The sequence below is a fragment of the Macrotis lagotis genome, chromosome 1 (assembly GCF_037893015.1).
Source record: "Macrotis lagotis isolate mMagLag1 chromosome 1, bilby.v1.9.chrom.fasta, whole genome shotgun sequence".
Lineage (NCBI taxonomy): Eukaryota > Metazoa > Chordata > Mammalia > Peramelemorphia > Peramelidae > Macrotis > Macrotis lagotis.
The window spans coordinates 207881147-207908241 of NC_133658.1; the positions used below are offsets into that span (position 1 = coordinate 207881147).

Sequence of the window (27095 nt, forward strand, 5' to 3'; positions counted from 1 at the left end):
TGACCACATACTCCATAATAAATATCTCAAGTCCAAACATTATGACTTCATTCCTAAAATGTGATTTCTAAATTTTTTTAGATTTTAACAAAAAAAATTAAATTGCCATTGTTAACATAATTTTATATAAGGAAAACTATCACCAAGGTGAAAAAGTGATATCTATTTGTTATGCTCTTAGAAATGTAATGTTGAGTTTTGATAGAATTATGCAGATTAATACTACCAATTGACAGTATATATTTAAGTAGCTAGTTAACTCATTTAAGCAAAGCATGATTTGCTCATGATGCTAGATGAACAAGAAAATACAGAGGGACTGCTCAAAAATACATGCCCTGTTAGGAGTCAGTCAGTCGCATCATCTTCTTATGTCAAAGGTAGAATTATAAGAGCAAACATTTATGCACAATCAACATAAATATTAATTACATCATTTTGCCAAATTTTGATCGTCATCAATTCACCAAATTTGAGTAAAGGGAAGAGGTAGGGGTTTACCTGACAACTTTTTCATAAGAGCAAGATTTTCTATCTTAAGTAAAATGATGGGTTTTAAAAAACACTTTAGAAATTTTCCAAGTGCTGTAAAAATGCCAGTTTTCCTATTAAGAGAGTTTGGTCCAACCCCAGGTCTCTGACTGATAAAAGTCAGATACAAGCTGGGTTGGCACATTATTGAAGTGGGCAGCTCAAGCTGGAGGCAGGTTGGTTCTGTCTTTTATATATCTTTACTAATAGAGAGTGGGTGATGTCTGCTGTTTTGGCAAGTACCTACCTATGGTACTTCTGAGAAAACTAGGAATAAGAGAAGAAATACTCCTGAGAAGCAGAAACAAGAAGGAATATTAGAATGAATTACATTTTTTAAACTGCTTTATTAGGAATATCTGCTACTCATAATTGGAGATAAACTGCCTTTAAACCAAGTTTAAAGTGTCGATGTTTTATTTCACTCTTTAAGACAATAAAAGGATTTATTATGAATACTGTCATTTAAGGCCTTAATGGGTTACTATATTTAATGAGTTTATTATATTTCTAACATCTATAATGTGGATTCCATATATTTCTTGATAGCTGGTGCAGCATTTTCATATGAACAAAGAAAACTTTATTTGTGCAAATGTATTTCATTTATACCATATGATTATATCTTCCACTAGATTCTACAATGCCTGAACAATGTCATATAAATTGTCCTATGCTGCTGAAAGCAATTCTTCTGTCTGTGATCTGATAGGTCCTACCCAAGGTAGAAAGGTTTTACATTTAGTCATGAACTCTATGTGCAGAGAAGTCATCCATAGACCAGTCAAGTTAAATTCAGGGAAGCTTAACATCAAGAGGCTGGACACATACTGATGAATTTTTCTGTCAAAACAAAAGAGTAAATCCTAACAAAGAATTCAAGGCAAGTAGAGCTTGCAATCTTTTTGAAGGGAGTGCTCATACTGATGAAATTATAGATCATTTCCAGTATCATTTTCAATTTTATTCTAGTTGTAAAGTATTAAAAAAAAAAAAAGGAGGGGTAGCTAGATGGCACAGTGGATAGAGTACTGGCCCTGGAGTCAGGAGAACCTAACCTGAGTTCAAATCCAGCCTCTGATACTTAATAATTACCTAGTGGTGTGACCTTGGGCAAGTCGCTTAACCCCACTGTCTTGCAAGGAAAAAAAAAAAAAAAAAAGGAAAGAGACCTAGGAAGTTAATTTAGCTTTCAAAAGTATTACTCCTAAGGCTACTTTCCTATATGGAAAGAGTAATTTTAATCTTCTAAAGGCCTGAGAATGGGGTTAATCAGAAGACAATTATCATCATTATTATTTTACCTAGCACTTACTGAGTTTCTAAACTAACTGCTCAATATCAGACTTGAACTTCAATGCAAAAATTTGAGAACAACGCTGGGTAATAGTCAGTTAAATATACTTTATGCTTAATCTCACAAGATTCCCAAAGATAAATAGATATTTTGGGGTAAAGTGAAGGATAATTTAATATACTTAACCATATTTCAACAGAAAACTATCTTTCTGATGATACAAGAATGTTACCAAATCCACTTTTAATTGTTCATGTCTTAGAGGCAAATTTTCAAACAAATAATGACTAAAAAGCACTTGGTTTGCTCTTTAATTAGATTTTAAAAATTATACTAAGTTGAATCTTGAAATTTTTTAGCTCCTTCTCTTGCTAATCTATCAGCTTCTTCATTGCCTGGAAACCCTGAATGACCAGGAACGTGCATCTGTGGAAAGATAAGTTTGAATAAGTTACTTTGTCTTTGTTCAATAACACTACTTTCATTAATGAAAGAATGTCAAAAAGTAGTGTGAATTAACACTAAAGTTATATCTATATGAAAATTGCTTTGATTATTTTGAATAATTTCAAGTGCAAGCAATAAATAGAACCAAAAGGAGATAAATTGTCTTTCTTACAAAAAGTGTGATATGAGTCTTTTTCAACTATTGTTTTAATTTTTATGTGATTAAATTATTTAGAAAGACTATAAATATGTTAAGTAAGCTGAACATATGAAAACACTTAATTACTCACCCATTCAATGTCTATGCCTTGAATAAGTTTATCAAGCTTAATGAAGTCTTCTTTGTTAATCACATCTTTTCCTGTGCTTGTTTTCCAGCCATTTTTCTTCCAGTCTTTAACCCAATTCGTTATACCTAAGTAGTTAATATGTAACAGGTTATTTTACCATTTCACAACCAACTTCATTGTGTTTTATCTTCAACTTTCGCTTTTCCAGGAATTTTCATGGCTATGTACTCTATAAACATAGCTACATAAGGACTATTTGTGCTTTAATTTAATTTGCCAAAACTAATTATTAGATTCTACTGAGAGATATCCAGTTGTCTTTAAAAGCAAACTTCTCTTGAAAGACTAGCCTTGCAAAAAAAAATGTCCAGGTGAACAATGGAGTAAAGGAATTTCCCAGAACACTTGAGAAATGGGGTGTATTGTTCAATATAAAGGATCCTTGGATGATCCAATTGTCCAGAAGCTCTAGTGAGAGGTTTCTTAATCTTTTTTATTTTTATTTTTTTGAAGTCTAGTGAAGGCTGTGGACCCATTCTCAGAATGTTTTAAAAGCATAAAATAAAATGCAAAGAAATACAAAGGAAATCAATCATTCTTATTAAAAAAATATATTTTAAAGTTTAAAGGCTGCAGGTTAAGAATTCCTGCCCAGTAAACATGAACTGCTCATGGATAGGTCAAGCTAATAAAATAAAAATGACAATTCTACCAAAACTAAACTACCTGTTTAGTGCCCTACCAATCAAAAATTCCAAAAAATTACTTCAATGAGTTAGACAAAGTTGTAAGTAAATTCATATGGAGAAATGAAAAGTCAAGAATTTCCAGGGATTCAATGAAAAAAAGTACAAAAGAAGGTGGCTTAGCCCTACCTGATATAAAATTATATTATAAAGCATCAGTCATCAAAACTGGCTGGTATTGGCTAAGAAATAGAGTGGTAGACCAGTGGACTAGGTGAAATAGCAGGAAACGATTATAGTAATCTTCTGTTTGATAAACCCAAAGAGTCCAGCTATTGGAACAAAAACTCTCTCTTCAGGGGCAGCTAGGTAGTGCAGTAGATAGAGCACAGACCCTGGAGTCAGGAGTACCTGGGTTCAAATCCAGTCTCAAATACTTAATAAAATAATTAGCTAGCTGTGTGGCCTTGGGCAAGCCACTTAACCCCATTGTTTTGCCAAAAAAAAAAAAACCCTAAAAAAAACCTCTCTCTTCAATAAAAACTGCTGAGAAAATTGGAAATTAGTATGGAAGAAACTTAGATTAGACCAACACCTCACACCCTATACCAAGATAAGATCCAAATGGATACAGGATTTAGACATTAAAAAAAATATAAGCAAACTAGGAGATCAAGGACTAGTTTACCTGTCAGATCTGTAGAAAGGGAAGCAGTTTATGACTAAGGAAGAGTTGGAGCACATCACTAAAAACAAACTAGATGATTTTGAATACATTAAATTAAAAGGCTTTTGCATAGACAAAACCACTATAACCAAGATCAAAAGAAATGTAGTAAACTGGGAAACAATCTTTACAACTAATGTTTCTGACAAAGGACTCATTTCTAAAATATACAGAAAATTGAGTCAAATTAAAAAAAAAAGTCATTCCCCAATTGACAAATAAATGGTCAAAGGACATACAAAGACAATTTACAGATGAGAAGATCAAAGCAATCCACAGTCATATGAAAAATTGCTCTAAATCATTACTTATTAGAGAAATGCAAATTAAAGCTTCTCTGAGGTACCACCTCACACCTCTCAGACTGACCAATATGACCAGAAAGGATAATGATCATTGTTGGAAGGGTTGTGGGAAATCTGGGACACTATTATATTTTAACATTTTATTTGTTTTCCAATTATATACAATAGTAATATGTACCGATCATTTTTTGCAAGGCTCTGAATTCTACAATTTTCCCCCTCCTCCCTCCTCCCACAGAAGGCTGTCTAACAGTCTTTACATTGATTCCATGCCATACATTGATGTAAATTGAATGTTATAAGAGTAAACATAAGAATAAACATACTGCCCCCCCCCAAGAAGATGGGAAACCTCAAGACCGGAGAAAAAGACAAAAAAAAAATGTACTCCAGTCTGTGTTCAGATTTCAGTGGCTCTGTCTCTGGGGTCATTTACTTTCTTTATTAAAAGTCCACCAGAGACAAGTTGCTTCAATATTTTTCCCTCAGTTGCTATTACTAGTTGTACCTCCACTCTTATTTCTCCCCACTCTCATTTATTCAATTCTCTCTCTCCTTTCATCTTGCCCTGTCCAAAAGTGTGTTGCATCTGAGTACCCTCTTCCCTGGATCTTCCCTCTCTTCTATCACCTATTTCCCCCTTCCCTCCCCCCCATTCCCCCTCATTCCGTCCCTTTCCTCCCATCCTTCTCCAGGGCAAGACAGATTTCCTCACCCTATTAAGTATGTATGTCATTTCCTCTGGGACACTATTACACTGTTGGTGGAGCTGTGAACTCATCCAACCTTTCAGGAGAGCAATTTGGAACTACGCCCAAAGGGCAACAAAAATGTGCATACCCTTTAATCCAGCAATACCATTACTGGGTCTATACCCTGAAGACATAATGAAAAAGGGTAAAAACATCACTTGTTCAAAAATATTCATAGCAGCCCTGTTTGTGGTGGCAAAGAATTGGAAAACAAGTAAATGTCCTTCAATTGGGGAATGGCTTAGCAAACTGTGGTATATCTATGTCATGGAACACTATTGTTCTATTAGAAAGCAGGAGGGATGTGAATTCAGGGAAGCCTGGAGGGATTTGCATGAACTGATGCTTAGTGAAATGAGCAGAACCAGAAAAACACTGTACACCCTTAACAGCAACATGGGGGCAATGATCAACCTTGATGGACTTTCTCATTCCATCAGTGCAACAATCAGAGACAATTTGGGGCTGTCTTGCAATAATACCATCTGTATTCAGAGAAAGAACTGTGGAGTTTGAACAAAAAACAAGGACTATTACCTTTAATTCAGGAAAAAACCGGATATCTTATTGTCTGATCTTGCTATCTCTTAGACTTTGTTTCTTCCTTAAGGATATGATTTCTCTCTCATCACACTTAATTTGGATCAATGTACACACCATGGAAACAATGTAAAGACTGGCAAATTGCCTTCTGTGGGGGGGGGGGGGGGGGAGGAAGTAAGATTAAGGGAAAAATTGTAAAACTCAAAATAAATAAAATCTTTTAAGTAAAAAAAAAAACTTCCTGCCCAAAATGTTGCCATTTTGGGCTGAACCTGACCTCTTCAAAGTGCTAAAAGTGTCTAGCAGTCTTTCAAATGAGTAGTTATCTTAGCTTCTCTACATATAAGAGCCACTATAAATAACAAAGTGATAATAACTTACCATTTATAGTAAACATACTATCTGTGTAGAGAACCAGCTTACTGATGTTTTGATTCTTGGCTTGTTCAATTGCTTTACAGGCAGCCTTGAAGGGATATTTTGACAGTGTTACAATGAAAAAGTGGTTAATTTGCTCTAAAATCACACTAGGTTCACAGTGTTGATGATACTCAGATCTGGAAGAGATTTTAGTCTATATCTAAACCACAGGTTCTTATTGTTTGTGTCATATGCCCACCCCTTTGGAAATATCTATTCTTGACAGAATGGTAAAATTGTTCTCATAAAATGCTATTAAATACATAAAATATATAGGGTCACAAAGGAATCCAGTTACTCTGAAATAAAGTTAAGAACCCCTAATCTAATCCAACCTCCTTAGGAAATGGAAAGGTTAAGTGAACTCATAGCCATTATATTCCCTATTTGATATAATGTCACTAAGTGGCAAGTTGAAAAAAAAGTTTACAATTTTTTGTAAAAAAAATTACCAAATCCTAATTAGGTTAATCTTGATGCATTCCAACACTTCCTACCTTAAAATATTCAATTCTGTTCTTTGTCCTCCTTGCAATCTCCAATCTTTCTACAACTCTTCTTTTTTGGGCTCCTGCCAATGCTATAATTTCTTTCCTCTTCTGGCTATCTCCTTTGTAAATCAAATGACCTCTAAATTTACTGTACTGGAGTCCCTTGCTCCCTTACTTATTGCTATTCACACCTTGCCAAATTCTAATCTTGAATTACTCTGATGATCCATCTCTATATAAATATCTTATTTAGGTGCTACTGAATAGGGCTGGAGGAAATCACAACTCTGCTCAATGAGTCTACTCCAAATTTAAAGCTCTCTAAACTCACCTAAGCCCTCTCCATAGTAAGACAATCATTTGATTTCCCTTATCTGAACTGTTATTCTTAAGTGCACCATTGTCCTCTCAGTTCACTGGGTCATACAGGCTCACAACTCCCAACCCCAATATTATCTGCCACTCCATTCTCACTTGTGGCATCTATCCAATCCATGGTCAAATCTTCTTGTCATGGATCCCCTTCTCCCAACTTTCACAGTTCACAGCCTCATTACTTCTTACCTGATGCAAGTCTTCTAACTGGTCTCTAGTCTTAAATCTCTCCCCTCTGCAATTCACCCTTTATTGTGCTGCTAATAAGTACAGGCCTGACCATCATTCTTCCATTCAGACTTCTAATTGTTATTTTGAGTCCTTTACCACCTGGCTCCTGCACATCTTTGCAGGTTTTTTATGCTCCTCTATGCACTAGATAACCAGTTATGTGCACTAGCCTTCCTTTCCTGCTGCTCCCTGACATGGTACTCCTTACTTCCATCCTGGTTGTCTCTCACGCCTAGAACATTCCCCCTCTTCTCCTCTGACTCTTATTTTCCTAGATTCCTAAAAATTTTGCTCAAAGCCCACCCTAGGCAGTAGACCCTTTCTGATCTGCTCTAGCTAACAGCACCCTCCACTCTGAGATCGTGTTTCATTTATTCTGTATAGATCTTGTATGTTTCTAGTTATTTACATATTTTTTTCTCCTATTAGAACATGAACTTTTAAAAGGCAGGGTCTGTTATTGTTTTTCTTTGTATCACAAGTGCTTAGCACAGTATCTGGAACATATTAATAAATATTTAATAAAACTCTTTTCAACTAAGCCTTTTCTGTACCTGGACTATCTTAGATAATCCAGGTTACATAGCACTAGACTTCATTTCATAATTAGACGAAGAAAGACTAAACTATCTATCAATCATCGATTCACTAAAATTTAATAATAATTATTTTTAAGGCATACAAAGTTATTCTACTATCTCATAACTTACATGTATTTCTGCTCTTTGATTTGTCTGTCTCCCAGGAAGTCTTTCACCTACATTTCTGTATAGAAAAAGAAAAGGAAGAAAGAAGAGAAAAGAAAAATAGAAAGGGGGGGAGTAAATGGGGAAGAGAATGAAAATCAAGATTTATAAATAACTCTTTAAGCATTACAAAGTACTAGATAAAAATCTAGCTGTAGAGCTTATTTTGGAGTCAAGAAGACCTGCCTTTGATCCTGGGCAAGTCATTTAATTAACATTTAAGAGGTGCTGATCTGTATAGGTAGAGAAGATTTCTTCCCAAGAGTTCCTTAGTCAATTAAATTATAAGATCAGGTCCAAAATTATGTGTTTTTACTAACATCATATTAAATATTTTATATTAAATATATATCAATACTAGAGAAGAACAAAGTGTCTTAGTGAAGGGAACACAGAACTTGAACTAAGCAACCCTGGTAGGCTACCTCCTGATTTCTAGACAATTTCTTTTTGTCTTCAGCTGAATGACTTTTAGATATAATTAAATTTCTTTTAGGCCCTATGCTTTCAAGCTTGAGTCTGTATGGTTCAATTTTATATTATTATGATTTCACAAATACTTGAACCCAAAGATTCTTAAGAGTAATTGATCTGTTATATCCCTTTAATCTTGTAAAATATGCCAAGGATAGTTAGGAGTTATTGCCAGTGGAAGAAGATTAACTTCACACCAAATTATCATCCCACTGCATCAGAATACTTAACTTTTTTTTGCAGTAAAGCCAAAGATCCTCCAGAAAATAATACAGGTTTTTAAAAAATTCAGAATTGAAAGAAATGATAAATGTCAGTTAGAAGTCAGTGAAAATAATGATGCAATTTTTCTTTATCCAAATTAATGTATATACTATCAGAAATCTATCTGTGGACCCCCGAAGTCTCTGCCTTAATGAAAAAGATGTTTCTGAAAAGTCTGGGAAGACCTGTGTGAACGAATGCAAAATGAGATGAGTAAAAATCAAAAGAACATTTTATACAATAAAAATAATATAAATTATTTTGAAAAACTTAGAAATTCTGATTAACACAATGGAGTCAACCCTATATCCAAAGGACTCATGACGAAACATGCTTTCCATCTTCAGATAAAGAACTGTTATTGTGTAATATTTATAAAGTGCTTCAAGGTTTGCACTCCGTGTATCCCATATGGTCTTCCTAATAATAACTTAGGCTAAGAGAAGCTAAGTAATGTATAAGCACAGGGTGTCACAGCAACTAAGTACTGAAGGTAGGATCTAAACGAAGATCTCTCCAGATTCCTAATGCAGTGCTCTAACCAACAGCAAAACTGTGCTTCTCAAACAATTTCAGTAGATTCTTCTATAAGTCACAATAAGTTTTAAAATATGTCAAAGCAACTGGGTTAAAGGTGAATCTCAGACACTGGTGTAGGTTTAAAATAAAGACATATGGAACTGATCTCACCATTCTGGAAAGCAATTTGGAACTAAGCCCAAAGGGCTATAAAGCTGTGTAAACCCTTCGATCCACCAATTCTTTGATCCAACTAGTATCCCAAAGATTATGAAAAAGGGAAAAAGACCCATATGTACAAAAATATTTACAGCAGTGCTTTTTGTAGTGGCAAAGAATTAGAAAGTGAAGGGATGTCCATCAATTGGGGAATGGCTGAACAAACTGTCATAAATAAATGTGATGGAATACTACTGTTCTGTTAGAAATAATGAGCAAGGGACAGCTAAGGTAGTGCAGTGGATAGAGCACCAGCCCTGGAATCGTGAGGACCTGTTTTAAATCCGACCTCAGACACTTAATACTTACTTAGTTGTGTGACCTTGGGCAAATCACTTAATCCCATTGCCTTGAAAGAAAAACCAAAAAAAAAAATGTAGCAGGCAAATTTCAGAAAGACTATGCTGAGTGAAGTGAGCAGAACCAGGAGAACACTGTACATAGTAAAAACAACACTGCAATTGTCAACTAAGATAGTTTTGGCTCTTCTCAGCAGTACAATGTTCAAAGACAATTCTAAAAGACTTGTGTTTGAAAATGCCATTCACCTTCAGAGAAAGAACTATGAAGTCTGAATGCAGAACAAGGCATTCTATTTTTGCTTTAAAATTTGTTTTATGTTTTTTCCTAATGATTCTGATTCTTCTTTCATAATATATTAATATGGAAATGTTTCACATGATTGTACATATATAATCTATGTTAAATTACTCATTTATGGGAAGGAGGTAGAAAAATGTGGAACTCAAAATTTTACCAAAAAGCTGAATGCTGAAGACTATCTTTACATGTAATTGGAGAAAAAATTAAAATTAAAATGTTTTTAAAAGTCACACGTTACTTACAAGGGATGGCCTGGTCCCCAATAAACACCAATGCCTGCTCTTGCTTTCCTCTTCCCATTACTGGAGCAGCAGCCATCTGTGTAAACCACGGTTGCATCTCCTATGAAACAAAAAAATCTGATCAGTGTGGCACAAGGGAAATTATTAATAACACCAATTACTTTTCAAAAGTTTACTATTATTTGTAATGCGGAATTTTTAATGATGGCTGAATTCAACTTAAGGTCAAGGAGAATAACCTTATTTTTCCTTTTAGGGGGTTTCAGTTTTAGGTCCCACCTTTTCCTTGGAATCCAGCATTCATGTGCAAATCAAGGGGCAATGAAACTACTTTGTGCAATTGGGTCACACATGAGTGATCAAACACCATCTGTCTGGGTTCTAAATTAGAAGGAAAGATCATCAGAGAGCAGCAAAACTGTCTCTTTGTGTACCATAGGCTATGGTATTTTTTTTTTACACTCAAAGCATCTCTAACAAAATGATACATAGAGCCTGAATACAATAATTAATGCTCGACCTTCAAGCAGATATGACCTCCTGCCTAATATTAAATTGACCTCAAAAAGATTTTTAATATGTATGTCACCCACTCTTCAGTGAAGTGTTCCTCTGATGATTCATAGTGTAATAAGGTGACCTTAGATCATCAAAATCTACATAAGCTTTTGTATGGGTCCTACAAAACTGGAAAGGATTTTGTATACATTCAAAGAAGGATGGAAAGAAGTATGACTGTTATCTGATGATCAGCCCAGGTAAGGTTGAAGAGGCTTATGACCAGATGGGTCACAGGGCAATGAATCTTTTGGAAAGACTTTAAGTCCATTTACTAAATTAGAGAATGTGAGTGGAGGAAGTATCAAATTCTTGTTCCTTATCACAGAACCTTTAGTCAGAAAGTAGACAAGTGTATATATGTCTAAATGAGGGAAACAAATGGAAAAATTGTTGTTACACCTCCAAAGTGGACAGGAGTCAAAAAGTGAAATCTGTCCAGTTAGTTGTTGGAATAATGGGGAGACACATCTTTGCAATAGAGATACTATTAAAAAAATTTTCAAAAGCTAGGTGGCAGTAGATAGAACACCTGCCCTGGAGTTCAGGAGGACCTGAGTTCAAATCCAGACTCAGACATTTAATAATTACCTAGCTGTGTGACCTTGGGCAATTCACTTGAACTCATTGCCTTGGGGGGAAAACCAAACAAAAACAAAAGCAAATTTAACTCTTTGAAGCCCTCACAGCCATCACTTGACAAAGCAATTACTCTGGAGAAAGGGTCAACCTGAGGGAGAGGCAGGGATCACCAAGTGCAAGGAAAAGTCAAATCACCCTTTCACTTCTGACCTTGAGGACTCTGAAGTCAAAAAATCTTAGGAACAGTGCTGCTTACAGTCCAGGGCCCTCTGCCAACATTCTAGAAAACAAGTTCTTTGAAGATATAGCCTGACAAGTGTTCCTGCAAGGGTTTCAGTCATTGCTACTGAAGACCAAGAAAACAAAATTTATGTTAAGTACTAAAGCCCTAATTCAATCAGAAATGAATATTTTACCAGAATAACCATGAAATTTGCTCTGCATGGGCCCATGCATGGGACCTTTCCACCAACTTAATTTGAAACCTCCTACAGGAGAATCTGAGATCCTTAATGGAAGGGGTATTTTCTACTTGTCTCCCCAGTGCTTAGTGCTATGCTCTGCACCTAGAGAGAGCTTGATAAAATCCTTTATTCATTCTTTCCTTCCAGCTTTAAACCCAACTGCTTAAATAAAGTCTATCAAAAGCTAGCCAAACTAGCTCTCCAGAGCCCAGCCTCCCTGGGACCTCTGCACTCCTTTAGCTCTCTGCTTCTCTTACCTTTCTGACCAATCCCTTGCTCTTTTACTTTTCTGCCTTCTCCAAAATTCCATCCTCAGCATCCTATTTCTTTTCTTATACTTTTAAAATTTCATTTGTTCACTGCCTTTTCTGAGGACAACTCTCAAATCTGTACCTCCAGTCCTCATCTCTCACATGAGACTAAGATTTGGGTCCTAGGTATGTGCAAAATCGAATTCTGATGTCTCACTACAGCATAGTTATTAGCTTCCTGAAGGCCAGGAAAGTGCACAAGTTGGCAAAACTGGTCATGCTAGAAAAAATTTGATAGGGTCCTGGCAACAAGCTTTTAGTTTGAAATATTTGCTTTCTTAGGGCCAGCAAAGCTAAGAACAAAGAGGCAAGGGTAAGTAAACTCTTGTAAGTCTGAGCAGGCTGGCTACTAAGTGAATGAATTGTTTGGATACTTTGTTTTCTAAATTACCACCGCCACAGGAAAATACAAAAATAGTCCCCAGGTGCACATGGCATCTGTTTGTCCAGTGATGGTGGCAGAATAGTAGGAAGGGGTACAGAAAGTATTAAGACTCTCACAGCATTTTAGACCCTCTTAACTTTAACTTAACTTCATCTTCACATTGTTAAGATCCTTGTCCAGTGACTGACAAGGGGTCAGGAAAGTGGAGGAACTGAATTGTATTAATCCTGACATTCTTAATGAAAACAAAGCCAAAAGTTGAATAAATGGAAGGATGGCACAGAGTTAAACCTGGAGAAGTAAAAGAGTTTGTCTTTTTTCCAATGATCAAAAAGCAACAAGAAACAGCATCTACTGAAATATTGGGTTTTCTTATATTGCAATCATTATAAGTATTTTGAAAATAATCAGCTTAATCTCTGAGGTACCACCTCACACCTCTCAGACTGGCCAATATGGCCAGAAAGATCAAGGATCAATATTGGAAGCGATGGGGGAAATCTGGGACACTAATACATTATTATTGGTGGAGCTTTGAACTCATCCAACCTTTCTGGAGAGCAATTTGGAGCTATGCCCAAAGGGCAACAAAATGCGCATACCCTTTAATCCAGCAATACAACTACTGGGTCTATACCCTGAAGAGATGATGGAAAAGGGTAAAAACATCACTTGTACAAAAATATTCATAGCAGCCCTGTTTGTGGTGGCAAAGAATTGGAAATTAAGTGAATGTCCAACAACTGGGGAATGGCTTAATAAACTGTGGTATATGTATGTGATGGAACACTATTGTTCTTTTAGAAACCAGGAGGGACAGGAATTCAGGGAAGCCTGGAAAGATCTGCATGGACTGATGCTGAGCAAGATGAGCAGAACCAGAGGAACATTGTACACCCTAACAGCAACATGGGGGTGATGGTCAACCTTAATGGATTTTCTCATTCCATCAGTGCAACAATCAGACACAATTTTGGGGTATCTGTGATGGAGAATATCATTTGTATCCAGAGAAAGAATTATGGAGTTTGAACAAAAACCAAAGACTTTTACCTTTAATTTAAAAAAAAAAAAAACCGTTATCTTATGTAATTTTGCTATCTCTTATACTTTTATTTTTCTTCCTTAAAGCTATGATTTCTCTCTCATCACATTCAGCTTAGATCAGTGCATACCATGGAAACAATGTAAAGACTGACAAATTTCCTTCTGTGGGGGAGGGGAGGGGAAGATTAGGGGGAAAATTGTAAAATTCAAATTAAATAAATAAATTTAAATTATCAGCTTAATCGCCAACATCTGTTGCAGAAGATGAAAAGGAACACAAATTCTACAAGGACATGCTAAGACTATCCAAATTAAAACCAACATATTCTTTGATAGTCGTCAAGAATTTATTATGCACATACTATGTTGTCAGACACTGTGTTAGGCACTGAGAATACAAAGCAAGGTAAAAAAGACCCTGCAGAAGACAAAAGGCAAATACTGGCGCAGACTAAAATCTGACATAATTTCAGAGGAAAAGCATTTAAATTAAGGCGGACTGGGAAAAAGCTGGAGAACTTTAGCAAAAACTTCAAGAAAGCCAGGAAGCACAGCTGGGGCAAACATGAGAATTTCAAGCATAGGAGACAGTAAGTAAAAATTATCTGACTTGCCCAAGGACACACAGCTAATGTCTAAGGTCAGTGGCTCCCAGGTCTTCCTGACTCCAGGCCCAGCACTCTATTGATTGAAAGGTCTAGCTGCCTACAGAACAATGGATAGAAATGATCATAAAAGAAAATAAGTAGGGGGAGGCTAGGTGGCGAAGTGGATAAAGCACCGACGCTGGAGTCAGGAGTACCTGGGTTCAAATCTGGTCTCAGACACTTAATAATTACCTAGCTGTTTCAGCTGAAGTAAAAAGAACAAGGGTAGCAATCCTTATCTCAGACAAAGCAGCAGCAAAAATAGATAGCTTTAAAAGAGATAAGGAAACTTTATCCTCCTAAAAGGTACCATAGACAATAAAGTCATTTCAATATTAAATATATATGCACCCAGTGGGACAGCACCCAAATTCTTAGAGGAGAAGCGACTACAGGAAGACATAGATAGCAAAACTCTACTAGTGGGAGACCTCAACCTTCCGCTATCAGATCTAGATAAATTGAATCATAAAATAAACAAGAAAGAAGTTAAGGAGGTAAATAGATTGTTAGAAAAATTAGATATGGTAGACTTATGGAGGAAACTGAACAGGGATAGAAAGGAATACACCTTTTTCTCTGCAGTACATGGAACTTATACAAAAATTGACCATGTACTAGGACATAAAAACCTAATGATCAACTGCAGAAAGGCAGAAATAGTGAATACATCTTTCTCAGATCACAATGCAATAAAAGTCATATGCAATACTGGGCCAAGGAGATAAAGACCCAGAACAAATTGGAAACTGAATAACCTCACTTTAAAAAATGAGTGGACCAAAAAACAAATTATAGAAAGAATTAACCATTTTATCCTAGATAATGATAATAATGAAACAACATACCAAAACCTATGGGATTCATTCAAAGCAACTCTCAGGGGATATATTATAGCTCTAAATGCTTACATGAATAAATTGGAGAAAGAGGAAATCAATGAACTAAACATGCAACTAAAAAAATTAGAGAAAGAACAAATCAAAAATCCCCAATTAAACACCAAATTAGAAATTCTAACAATTAAAGGAGAAATTAATAAAAGCAAAAGCAAAAAAAAACTATTGAATTAATAAATAAAACCAAAAGTTGGTATTATGAAAAAACCAATAAAATTGAAATCTCTGGTCAATTTGATTAAAAAAAGAAAGAAAACCAAATTGCTAGTATCATAAATGAAAAAGGTGAATTCACCACCAATGAGGAGGAAATTAAAGTAATAATTCGAAATTATTTTGCCCAAATCTATGCCAATCAATTTGATAATCTAAATGAAATGGATGAATATTTACAAAAATATAAATTGCCCAGGTTAAATGAGAAGAGATTAAATACCTAAACAACCCTATCTCAAAAAAAGAAATTCAACAAGCCATTATTGAACTCCCTAAAAAAAAAATCTCCAGGGCCTGATGGATTCACAAGTGAATTCTACCAAACATTTAAGGAACAATTGGTTCCAATTCTATATAAACTCTTTAGAAAAATAGGGAAAGATGGAACTCTGCCTAACTCTTTCTATGAAACCAATATGGTGCTGTTACCTAAACCAGGAAGAGTTAAAACAGAGAAAGAAAATTATAGACCTATCTCCCTGATAAATATAGATGCAAAAATCCTAAATAAAATCTTAGAAAAACGATTACACCAAGTTATCACTAGGATAATGCATTATGATCAAGTAGGATTTATTCCAGGAATTCAGGGTTGGTCCAATATTAGAAAAACTGTTAATATACTCAATTATATCAACAACAAACCTATCAAATCATATGATCATATCAATAGATGCTGAAAAAGCTTTTGACAAAATACAGCATCCATTCCTATTCCTACACTAGAGAGTGTAGGAATAAATGGACTGTTCCTTAAAATAATTAGCAGTATCTATCTGAAACCATCAACAAGAATTATATTCAATGGGGAGAGGCTAGAGGCATTCCCAATAAGATCAGGGGTGAAACAAGGGTGCCCATTATCACCACTACTATTCAATATTGTATTAGAAATGCTAGGATCAGCAATTAGAGAAGAAAAAGAAATTGAAGGAATTAGAATTGGGAAGGAAGAGACAAAACTCTCACTCTTAGCAGATGACATGATGGTCTACCTAGAGAATCCCAAGAAATCATCCAAAAAACTACTGGAAACAATTAGCAATTTTAGCAAAGTTGCAGGTTATAAAATAAACCCTCATAAATCCTCAACTTTTCTATATATGTCTAGCAAGATACAGAAGGAAGAGCTAGAAAGAGAAATCCCATTCAAAGTAACCTCAGACAATATAAAATATTTGGAAGTCTATTGTCAAGACAGACTCAGAATCTTTTTGAAAACAATTATAAAACACTTCTCACACAAATTAAATCAGATTTAAATAACTGGGCAAATATCAACTGCTCATGGATACATAGAGCTAATATAATAAAAATGATAATTCTACCAAAACTAAATTATCTGTTTAGTGCCCTACCAATCAAAATTCCAAAAAATTACTTTAATGAGTTAGAAAAAATTGTAAGTAAATTCATATGGAGAAATAAAGTCAAAATTGCCAGGAGCTTAATGAAAAAAAGTGCAAAAGAAGGTGGCTTAGCCCTACCTGATCTAAAATTATATTATAAAGCATCAGTCATCAAAACTGGCTGGTATTGGCTAAGAAATAGAGTGGTGGACCAGTGGAATAGACTAGGTGTAAAAGCAGGAGATGATTATAGTAATCTGCTGTTTGATAAACCCAAAGAGTTCAGCCATTGGGATAAAAACCCCCTCTATGATAAAAACTGCTGGGATAATTGGAAGTTAGTATGGAAGAAACTTAGATTAGACAAATACCTCACACCCTTTACCAAGATAAGACCCAAATGGTTATAGGACTTAGATATAAAAAGACAATACTATAAGCAAATTAGAAGATCAAGGAGTAGTCTACCTGTCAGAACTATGGAAAGGGGTGCAGTTTATGACTAAGGAAGAGTTGGAGCACATCAAAAACCAATTAGATGGTTTTGATTACATTAAATTAAAAAGCTTTTGCATAGATAAAACCAATGTAACCAAGATCAAAAGAAATGTAGTAAATTGGGAAACAATCTTTACAACTAATGATTCTGACAAAGGACTTATTTCTAAAATATACAGAGAACTGAGTCATATTTTTAAAACAAAAAGCCATTCCCCAATTGACAAATGGTCAAAGGATATGCAAAGGCAATTTACAGATGAGATCAAAACAATCCATAGCCATATGAAAAAATGCTCTAAATCATTATTAGAGAAATGCAAATTAAAGCTTCTCTGAGGTACCAACTCACACCTCTCAGATTGGCCAATATAACCAGGAAGGATAATGATCATTGTTGGAAGGGTTGTGGGAAATCTGGGACATTATTACACTGTTGGTGGAGCTGTGAACTCATCCAACCCTTCTGGAGAGCTATTTGGAACTATACCCAAAGGGCAATAAAAATGTGCATACCCTTTGACCCAGCAATACCACTACTGGGTCTATACCCTGAAGAGATGATGAAAAAGGGTAAAAACATTACTTGTACAAAAATATTTATAGCGGCCCTGTTTGTGGTGGCAAAGAATTGGAAATCAAGTAAACATCCTTCAAATGGGTAATGACTTAGCAAACTGTGGTATATGTATGTCATGGAACACTATTGTTCTATTAGAAACCAGGAGGGACGGGATTTCAGGGAAGCCTGGAAAGATTTGCATGAACTGATGCTGAGTGAGATGAGCAGAACCAGAAAAAACACTGTACACCCTAACAGCAACATGGGAGTGATGTTCAACCTTGAAGGGCTTTGCTCATTCCATCAGTGCAACAATCAGGAACAATTTTGGGATGTCTGCAAAGGAGAGTGCCATCTGTATCCAGATAAGGAGCTATGGAGTTTGAACAAAGTTCAAGGACTATTCCCTTTAATTTAGGAAAAAAACATATCTTATTGTCTGATCTTGTTACCTCTTAGACTTCTCTTCTTTAAGGATATGATTTCTCTCTCATCACACCCAATTTGGATCAAGGTACAACATGGAAACAAAGTAAAGACTGACAGAGTGCTTTCCGTGGGGGGTTCGGGGTAGGGAAGCAAGATGGGGGGAAAATTGTAAAACTCAAATAATATCTTTAATAAAAATTAATTTAAAAAAATAATAGTTAATTCAAAAAAATAATTACCTAGCTGTGTGGCCTTGGGTAAGCCACTTAGCCCCATTTGCTTTGCAAAAATCTTTAAAAAAAATAAGTAGATTCAATTATATGAAACTGAAAAACCTTTGCATAAACAAAATCAATGCATAATAGGATTAAAAGAGAAAGAACCAAATGGGAAAAATTCTTTGCGTCAAATACCTTTTATAAGGGCCTGTTAGCCAAGAAATATAAAAGTATTAATACCAACATAAAAACCAAGAGCCATTCATTCATGGCTAAGTGGTCAAATATATGAACAGAAAATTCTCAAAAGATTGCAAACTATTAATAACCACATAAAAGAATGTTTCAAGTCAGGTAATAAAAGAAATGTAAATTGAAATACTAAAAAATGTAAATCAAAATAATGTCCATTCAATTGGCAAAGGTGACAAATGATGGAAATAGTCAGTGGTGAAGGCACTGTAGGAAGACAAGGAAACTAATCCACTGTTGGGCAAGCCACAAACTGGTCCAACTTTTATTTTTTTCTTTCATTTTTTGCAAGGCAGTGGGGGTTAAGTGACTTGCCCAAGGTCACACAGAACTCAGGTCCTCTTAACTCTAGGGCAAGAGCTCTATCCACTAATTGCCCCTCTAACTTTTCTTGAAAGCAATTTAGGGTTACTGTTGCCAGGGTTTGGTATCACCAAATTTAAGGCTGATAATTTTGAATAATGAAAAAATTCACATAAAGCTCTGGGATTTAAAACTGCTCAGGATTTATTATAGAAGCCAACAAAGTGTACAGATTTAAACCTTTTCTCTTCCAGGAGAAGTATAAGCACTTTGAGGATAGGAAATGAATAACCTAAAAGTTATGTGAGGTTTGTTTGTTTCAGAGGGGGAAGAAACAGACACAGACATACAGAACAGAGACACACACACACACACACACACACACACACACACACACACACACACACACGACAGTCTTAAGGATTGACTTAGTCCGGGCCACATGGCATAGGGGTCCATGGTTCTCCAGCAGGCCTAGGTTGATAGTACATGGTCTAAGAAAGAAAGAGAGACAGCCTTGCAAGAGGAAGGTAGAATAAGCTATGTAATGGTCCTTCCTATCCCAAGGTATGTGACCTCTAAATTCAACATTTATTTCCTGTCATTCCAATGCAAACTTGACCCATCAATGGCCAAGGTCAGGTATCTGGAAATTGGAAGCTGGAAGGAGAACAAGCCAAGGCCCCTCCCATCCTGAAGAATTCACATTTAACAATGAAGTCATTTTGAACAAGAGTTCCCCAGATAGGCACAGACAATATTTTTCCTTCCATAAAATTTGTTTCTAATCACATCTCCTATGTTCATAATTTCCTACATTATATTCTCATAACTCCCTGCATCTTTACAATAAAAAAGTGACTAAATTGTTCATTTACTTTGACACCTAAATTCCACTATACTAGGTATATAAATCCAATGAAGTCAAGAAAGAAAAAAAAAGTTCTATATAGATCAAAATCTTCATAGAACCACTTTTTTCTGTTAGGAAAGACACAGAAACAAAGTAGATGACCATGGTCTGGGTAATGACTAAATTGTGGCACAAGAATGGAATGGACTATTGCTATACCATAAGATGTGCTCAAATATCACCTTTTATATGATGCTTTTCTCTGTCCCCCAATTGCTTAGTGCCCTTCCTCTCAAATTACTTTGTAGTTAACTAGTTTGTATTTATGTGGTCTAGATTATTCACAGACCTGTTGGTTCCCTCACTAGAATGTAAACTAGTGATCATGGCCTTTTCATTTCTTCTACTTGTGTGTATCTAGCATGTGGAACACTACCTGGTACATAGTAGAATCTTAATAATGTCCACTGATTAATGATTCAAAGAAACATGGGAAAACAGATGAACCAATGCAGAAGAAAAACAGGAAAACAATAAGCCCAATGACAACAATCGTAAATAGAGAACTGAATGCTTTGTAAATATAACAACCTTGTCCTGAGAAAAGTGTTGAGGAAATTATATTTTCTTCTTTTCTTGCAATGGCAGAAGTATGGAAGGTATGGGTATGGAAAATTACATGCACTATTACTGGGCTGCTGTGCTGGTTTGTTTGCTGAATTGTTTTTCCTTCCCTTTCTTTTTAAACTTATTTTCATTGAGTAGAAGGGAAAAGGATATATTTGGAAAAAAAGCATTTTATACTAAGAAATAACAGATATAAATAAAAATATAAATTTTTTAAAAAGCAATTAGAAATGAAACAAAACCAATTTCAGAAATTCCATACAATGATCTATAATCATATGAAAAATTGCTCTAAATCATTATTAATCATAGAAATGCAAATTAAAGCATCTCTGAGGTACTATCTCACATCTCTCAGATTGGTCAATATGACCAGAAAAGATAATGATCAATCCTGGAGGGGATATAGGAAATTTGAGACACTAACACATTGTTGGTGGAGTAGTGAACTGATCCAACTTTCTAGAAAGCAATTTGGAATTATGTCCAAAGGACAACAAAAATGTGCATACCCTTTGATCTAGCAATACCACTAATGGGTCTATATCCTGAAAAAATCATGAAAAAGAGTAAAACCCCACATGTACAAAAATATTTATAGTATCTCTGTTTATAGTAGCAAAAATTGGAAATCTAGGGGATGTCCATCAATTGGGGAAAGGTTGAACAAATTGTGGCGTGGGTGTGTGTGTGTGTGTGTGTGTGTGTGTTGGAACACTATTGTTTTATAAGAAATTATGAGGAATGGGTTTCCAGAAAAGCCTAGAAAAACTTCCATGAATTGATACTGAGTGAGATGAGAAGAACCAGAAGAACATTGTACACCTTAACAACAACATGGAGAGAAGATCAACTTTGATGGACTTGTTCACTTCATCAGTGCAATAATCTGGGACAATTTTAGGGGATCTGTGATAGAGGAATGCTATCTGTATCCACAGAAAGAATTGTGGAGTTAAACAAAGACCAAAGATTATTATCTTCATTTTTTTAAAAAAGTCATCTTATGATTTACATAATTTTGAAATTTCTAATATTTTCTTTCTTCCTTAAGGATATATATTTTTTCTCTCAACACATTCAATTTTGATATATGCATATCATAAAACAAATGTAAAGACTATCAGACTGTCTGCTTTTGGGGGAGAGGGGGAGTCAAGGGAGGGAAGGGGGAAAATTGTAAAATTCAAAACCTTGTGAAAAAAATGATTAGTAGAAACTACTATTGTATATAATTGAAAACAAAATATTTATTTAAAAAATTCCATACAATGCTATCTGTTATGATACAGCCATTTATTAATTTTTTATGTTCAATAAAAGTCCTTTTTAACCAAGTTATCTAAGTCTACTAAGTAAACAAGTTAGATACATATAAATCTTCATATAATACGTAGCCAATAAAACAAGTTCTATACTTACCCATATAAGAAAATTTATCTTTGCTAAGTAAAGGTTCAGAATCTTGTTTTGCAATTTTTTTGCAAGGCTCGTCTTCATCTGATGATTCACAGGGTCTCTTATTTGGTTTCACTTTAGGGTCCTCTGTGTTGCATTTCTTTGTCTGCTCTACAAGAAAAAGTTCGTGTGTAAGTGAGAAGCAAGAAATTAAACATATACTTTCACCACATTTCTACTTCTAACAGGATTACAATTCAGCAACCTCATTTCACAATTTATAAAAATGGAGGTTTTAAAGAGGTTAAATGAATTGCTTAAGGAATACAGATAATCTGAGCATAAAAATTCCAAATCAAAAGCATATATTTAAGTGCCTTTGCTATGACAGACACTTTGTACAATAAAGGAAATGAATCAATCTTTGTCCTCAAGGTGCTTTTGCAGGGAAGAGAGGAAGAATCTAGATTCAATTTTAATATAGGGCCTCAAGATATCCTCAAATATAACCTTCCTGACTTAAGGACTCTCTTTAAGAATCCAACTCTAGGGGCAGCTAGTGGTACAGTAATAAAGCACCAGCCCTGAAGTCAGGAGGATCTGAGGTCAAATGCAGACTCAGTCACTTAATACTTACTTGTCTGTGTGACCATGGGCAAGTCACTTAACGCTATCAAAACTCTACACAGAATCATACAAACTATTCTGTACTTTATTATCTTAAACTTTTGCACTCTCTGATTATCTGTAGCTTTTTCATTCTAGGTTCAGGTTGCATGATGAGACTGAGAACACATATTCTTGTAGAAAAGAATTTCTGTTAGGAACTCAAAACCTTGCAAAAAAAATGGTAAAAACTACCATTGTACGTAGTTGGAAAAACAAAATATTTTCATTAAAAAAACAAAGGGGGGGGGGCGGCTAGGTGGTGCAGTGGATAAAGCACTGGCCCTGGAGTCAGGAGTACCTGGATTCAAAACCGGTCTCAGATACTTAATAACCACCTAGCTGTGTGGCCTTGGGCAGGTCACTTAACCCCCACTGCCTTGCAAAAAAAAACCCCAAAGAATTTCTGTTAAGATTCCAGAAACCAAGAAGAGAGTCTCAAGGGTATCCACTTAATTAATTATGGTCCATGAAGAAATGTAAAGAAATTTAGAAAAGGGAAATTCTCTCTGAACACAAAATAACAACTCCCCCCAAATAAAAACATTAGCCCAATAATTAATTCTAAATTCTAGTTCCCAAAGCAAAATCTTCAGGAAAAGTTTTGGTTACTTATAAAATAACTCCTTACCCTTTACAACTCTTCCTACAGCTTTTCTTTTGCTAACCCTACCCTGCTTAATTTTACTTTACTTCCAGAAAAGAAAACTAGACAATTATATGTGGTTAGAACAGTGTCTGGCAGGGGCGGCTAGGTGGTGTAGTGGATAAAGCACCGGCCCTGGAGTCAGGAGTACCTGGGTTCAAATTCTGTCTCAGACACTTAATAATTACCTAGCTGTGTGACCTTGGGCAAGCCACTTAACCCCATTTGCCTTGCAAAAAAAAAAAAAAACAGTGTCCAGCACATGAAAAGTATTTAATAAAAATTACTGACTGTAGACATTTAAAAAGATTTAGGGATGCAAAGAACAAAGTATAAGAATTTATGACTAAGATAATAATTCATCAAAAATTTGAAGAATAGAAAACAAAACAAGTGACTACACTTGCTTGAGGAATAAAAAGGTTTTAGTTCAAGTCCTATCCTACTAGGCCTCTCTTATCATCTCTATAGTCTACTCTCCACAACAGCTCTTCCAAGTCTTTTCACCCCCCCCAAACTTCCTAAGGCTCCTCTTCCCCCCACCTTCTCATCAGAGAAACTTGCCTATTTTATAAATTGAGGTTATTAGCTGTGAGCTCCTTCTTTTCCCCTCTTCCTCATCTTATTACTCAGATGGTTTCTACTGCTATACATTTTGGATATGATCAACTGCAGTGAGACTCTCTAGAGAAACTTAGGTAAATTTATTTGAGCAACTGGAGAAGCTAACATTCTAATAGAGTGAAAAACAACAAATGTCTCTTCTGAACCTTAATGTCTTCAAGAGGCATCCAGAGAGTTAAAGAAGAAAACAGAAGACCTAGGCCTGGATCGGTTCTATTCTGAAGGTCTTATGGGGGAAAGAAAACCGAAGATAATAATAGGAATACCCTAGTGGGGAATGGCAGAAGAGGGTGAAACTTACTAGTCTCATAATTGGGTTTGTATGAAGGAAAGGGTGAAAGAAGGGGCATCAGACAAACCTAAGTGTTATTTGAAATTACAAAGAGGGGTTATAAATACACACATAGACATATAACACATATCCCTTTAATTAAAGAAACCCTGTTTATTTCTTTAGAACTGGAATCTAGAAGAAACCCTGGCAAGCTTAAATAATAAAGAGACCTATGCTTTAGTCCCATTTCTCACTGTCACTGTGTGATAATAAAGAAGTCATCTAATCTCTGCATCTCAGTATCCTTAACCATGAAAAAGAAGTAATACTGTCTAGCTGCCACACTGAATTATTTTGAGGATTTAATAAATAATAGATGTAAAAATGCTTTGAAGGGTTGGGAGTAAAAGCAGAAGGTGTAATGTTACCTGTTGTAGGTTCAGGGCTTGAAGTATTTCGGACAAAGGCCCAAGCCTCATCCTCAGTAGCAAATTTCTTGAACCGAGCAGCAGGAAATCGGTTCACTTGTGCTTGGCATTCACTCCTAAAACAATGACGTCAATCACTTATAATAATGATTAATAATCTCTATAGAACACTGTAGTGAATATAATTTTTCATGTCTTGCTTGATACTGATAAATCAGAGGATCTTTAAACAAAGTTCTCTGTATTACATTTATGAAGGAATTTTATGTGATCATAACTTGCAAAGGAGATACCTTTAAAAATTTGTTTTTCTAGATAAAGCACTGGCCCTGGAGTCAGGAGTACCTGGGTTCAAATCTGGTCTCAGACACTTAATAATTACCTAGCTGTGTGGCCTTGGGCCAGCCACTTAACCCCACTGCCTTGCAAAAAAAATTTGTTTTTCTCTATTAAGTCAAATGTCTTAAAAATACTTGTATTCTCTGCATCTTTCAATCAGGTCAATAAAAATGTGGTCAGCTGAAAAAAAGTTTGTCAAAACTTGCTTTATACAAAGTTTGAGTTTTTTATAACACCTAGCACAATATTGCCCACATAGCAGTTGCTCACCAAAGTCTTTTTTTTAAGATTGAATATGTGTGTGTGTGGGGGGGGGGGGCACAAAATAGTGAAGTGTCAGGCCTAGAGTCAGAAGACCTAAATTCAAATATGGCCTCAGATACTGTGTGACAAGCCATTCCACCTCAGTTTCCTCATCTGTAAAAATGAGTTGGAGAAAGAAATGGCAAACCACTGCATCATTTTTGTCAAGATAACCCCAAATGGGATCATGAAAAGTCAAACAGGACTTAACAACTAGAGATTACAACAAAAACAATCCTCAACTGAACTACTTTAGTAGAAGCTGTTTATTAATCTAGCTTTTCCTAAGAAGGAAGGATGAGGAAAAATGCTTCTACAAGATTCTACTAAATTGTAAACACTCTCATGGCTGAGAATAGGAATTAATCAGACTGTGTATCTCTCCAATCATCGATCTCAAATGCTCTTGCCAAATGTGAAGCAGGTACCAAATGTTGATGTTCATTGACTCTCAGCCCTGCAGTAGGTAATTTTGATATTCAAGGCCAAAAAAATGTAACTAAGTGTCATATTAAAGTGGAAAATATTCTGCCCTGGAAAGCAGGGAAGCTAAGTTCTGATTCTCAAAATCTCTTCAGTTTTCACAACTGTAAATTGTTAGGAATGAAATGAATGACCTTTAAGGTTATTGCCAGCTCTAAGTTATTATTCTAGAGACCTGTTGCCCTCTACAACCCTTTCCACCTCTAAAATTCCAGGAATGGTTTCTGCACCATCTAAAGCCACGGTCCCACTTTGGGGCCCAAAAAGCTGCAACCAAGATTTCATTGGGATTTGTCTGACATGAGAGGGAAATTAACAGACATATCACAGGGCTGGTAGAATGATGAAACTTTCCTTGAGTAATTTTCTAAATCAATCACTAAATGTAGCAGATCACAGACCCTGCCAATAAGGGAGAAGTTAATCACAAAGATGAGCCAAAGCCTGAACCTTAAAAACCTCTCCAAAAGACTGACCGTTCCTCATTGGGGGAGATATAGCATGCCAAGGATCAGAAGGCTTAAGAGGATGCCCTCAGGTCTTTGGAGGAGGCCAAAAATGTATAAACATCTGTGCTGGGCAACAGAGATGTGCAAAGATGTATCTGAACTGTGTCTGATTGCACTGGACTTTGAGGATGGGCAAAGAGGTGCACGGAAGGAAGCCAACTGACCCAGGAAGCTGGAGGGCACACTCACCCACCTACCAGATGGGCACACTCATTACTAGGACACACATCCACTCACCAGGAAAAATCATCAATTCACCAGGAGGGCATATAAACTCAATCATTAAGAAGGCAAACTCACTTAATCAGGTGAATATTGTCAACCAACCATCAGGAGGGCACACTTACCAGGAGGCTACTCTCACCCACACAAACTCAACTGTCAGGAGGGCACACTTACCAGGAGGCTACTCTCACCTACACAAACTCAACCGTCAGGAGGGCACACTTGCCAGGAGGCTACTCTCACCCACACAAACTCAACCGTCAGGAGGGCACACTTACCAGGAGGCTACTCTCACCCACACAAACTCAACAGTCAGGAGGGCACACTTACCAGGAGGCTACTCTCACCCACACAAACTCAACAGTCAGGAGGGCACACTCACTCGCTCACCAGTCAGGCATACTCATTGTCAGGAGGGCACACTCGCCAGGAGACTGCTCTCAGACACCCACCAGGTGGGCACCCTCACTCACTCACTCACCAGGAGACCACTCTCAGACACCCACCGGGGGGCACACTCACTGCCGGGAGGGCACCCTCGGGCCCCGACCGGCCTATTCACTCCCGCTCCCTGCCCGGAGGGCTCCGTCTTCTCACCAGGTGGGGAACACGCCGGTCTTGCGACCCCTCTTGACGGCGTAGAACATGGCGGTGCTCAGGCGGCGGGCACCGCCGCAGCCGAGGGCACCCGTGGTGACTCTGGGGAGCGCCGCCCAGAGCCTCAGCATGGCCCGCTCCGGGGCATAGCGGGCACGGGGAGGAGGCCCGCGGCCGGCGGGCCCGGGTAGCCGAGGACGCGGGCGGGAGCTTCCGCCCGGGCGGCCGCCGTGACGTCCTC

At 36.4% G+C, this 27095-nt stretch overlaps 1 protein-coding gene across 1 annotated transcript; it reads right to left on the reverse strand.

Annotated features, from left to right (window-relative positions):
* Nucleotides 1–1915: 1915 nt before the first annotated feature.
* On the reverse strand, nucleotides 1916–27095 carry RNASEH1 (ribonuclease H1). The gene is made up of 8 exons (XM_074209584.1): nucleotides 26855–27095; nucleotides 24399–24514; nucleotides 21785–21931; nucleotides 10163–10262; nucleotides 7806–7860; nucleotides 5960–6044; nucleotides 2566–2690; nucleotides 1916–2254 (listed from the first exon to the last, which is right to left on the reverse strand). The coding sequence occupies exons 1-8, from the start codon at nucleotides 26983–26985 to the stop codon at nucleotides 2162–2164; spliced, it is 852 nt and encodes a 283-aa protein (XP_074065685.1). The 5' UTR covers nucleotides 26986–27095; the 3' UTR covers nucleotides 1916–2161.

Excerpts from the sequence above, each read along its gene's own strand:
- RNASEH1 (XM_074209584.1), bottom strand. The coding sequence starts at position 26,985 with ATGCTGAGGCTCTGGGCGGCGCTCCCCAGAGTCACCACGGGTGCCCTC. Across the intron at positions 7,861-10,162 it reads TGGGGACCAGGCCATCCCTT|AAATGTAGGTGAAAGACTTC; the intron begins GTAAGTAACGTG and ends TTTTCTATACAG. Across the intron at positions 2,255-2,565 it reads AAGGCATAGACATTGAATGG|ATGCACGTTCCTGGTCATTC; the intron begins GTGAGTAATTAA and ends ATCTTTCCACAG.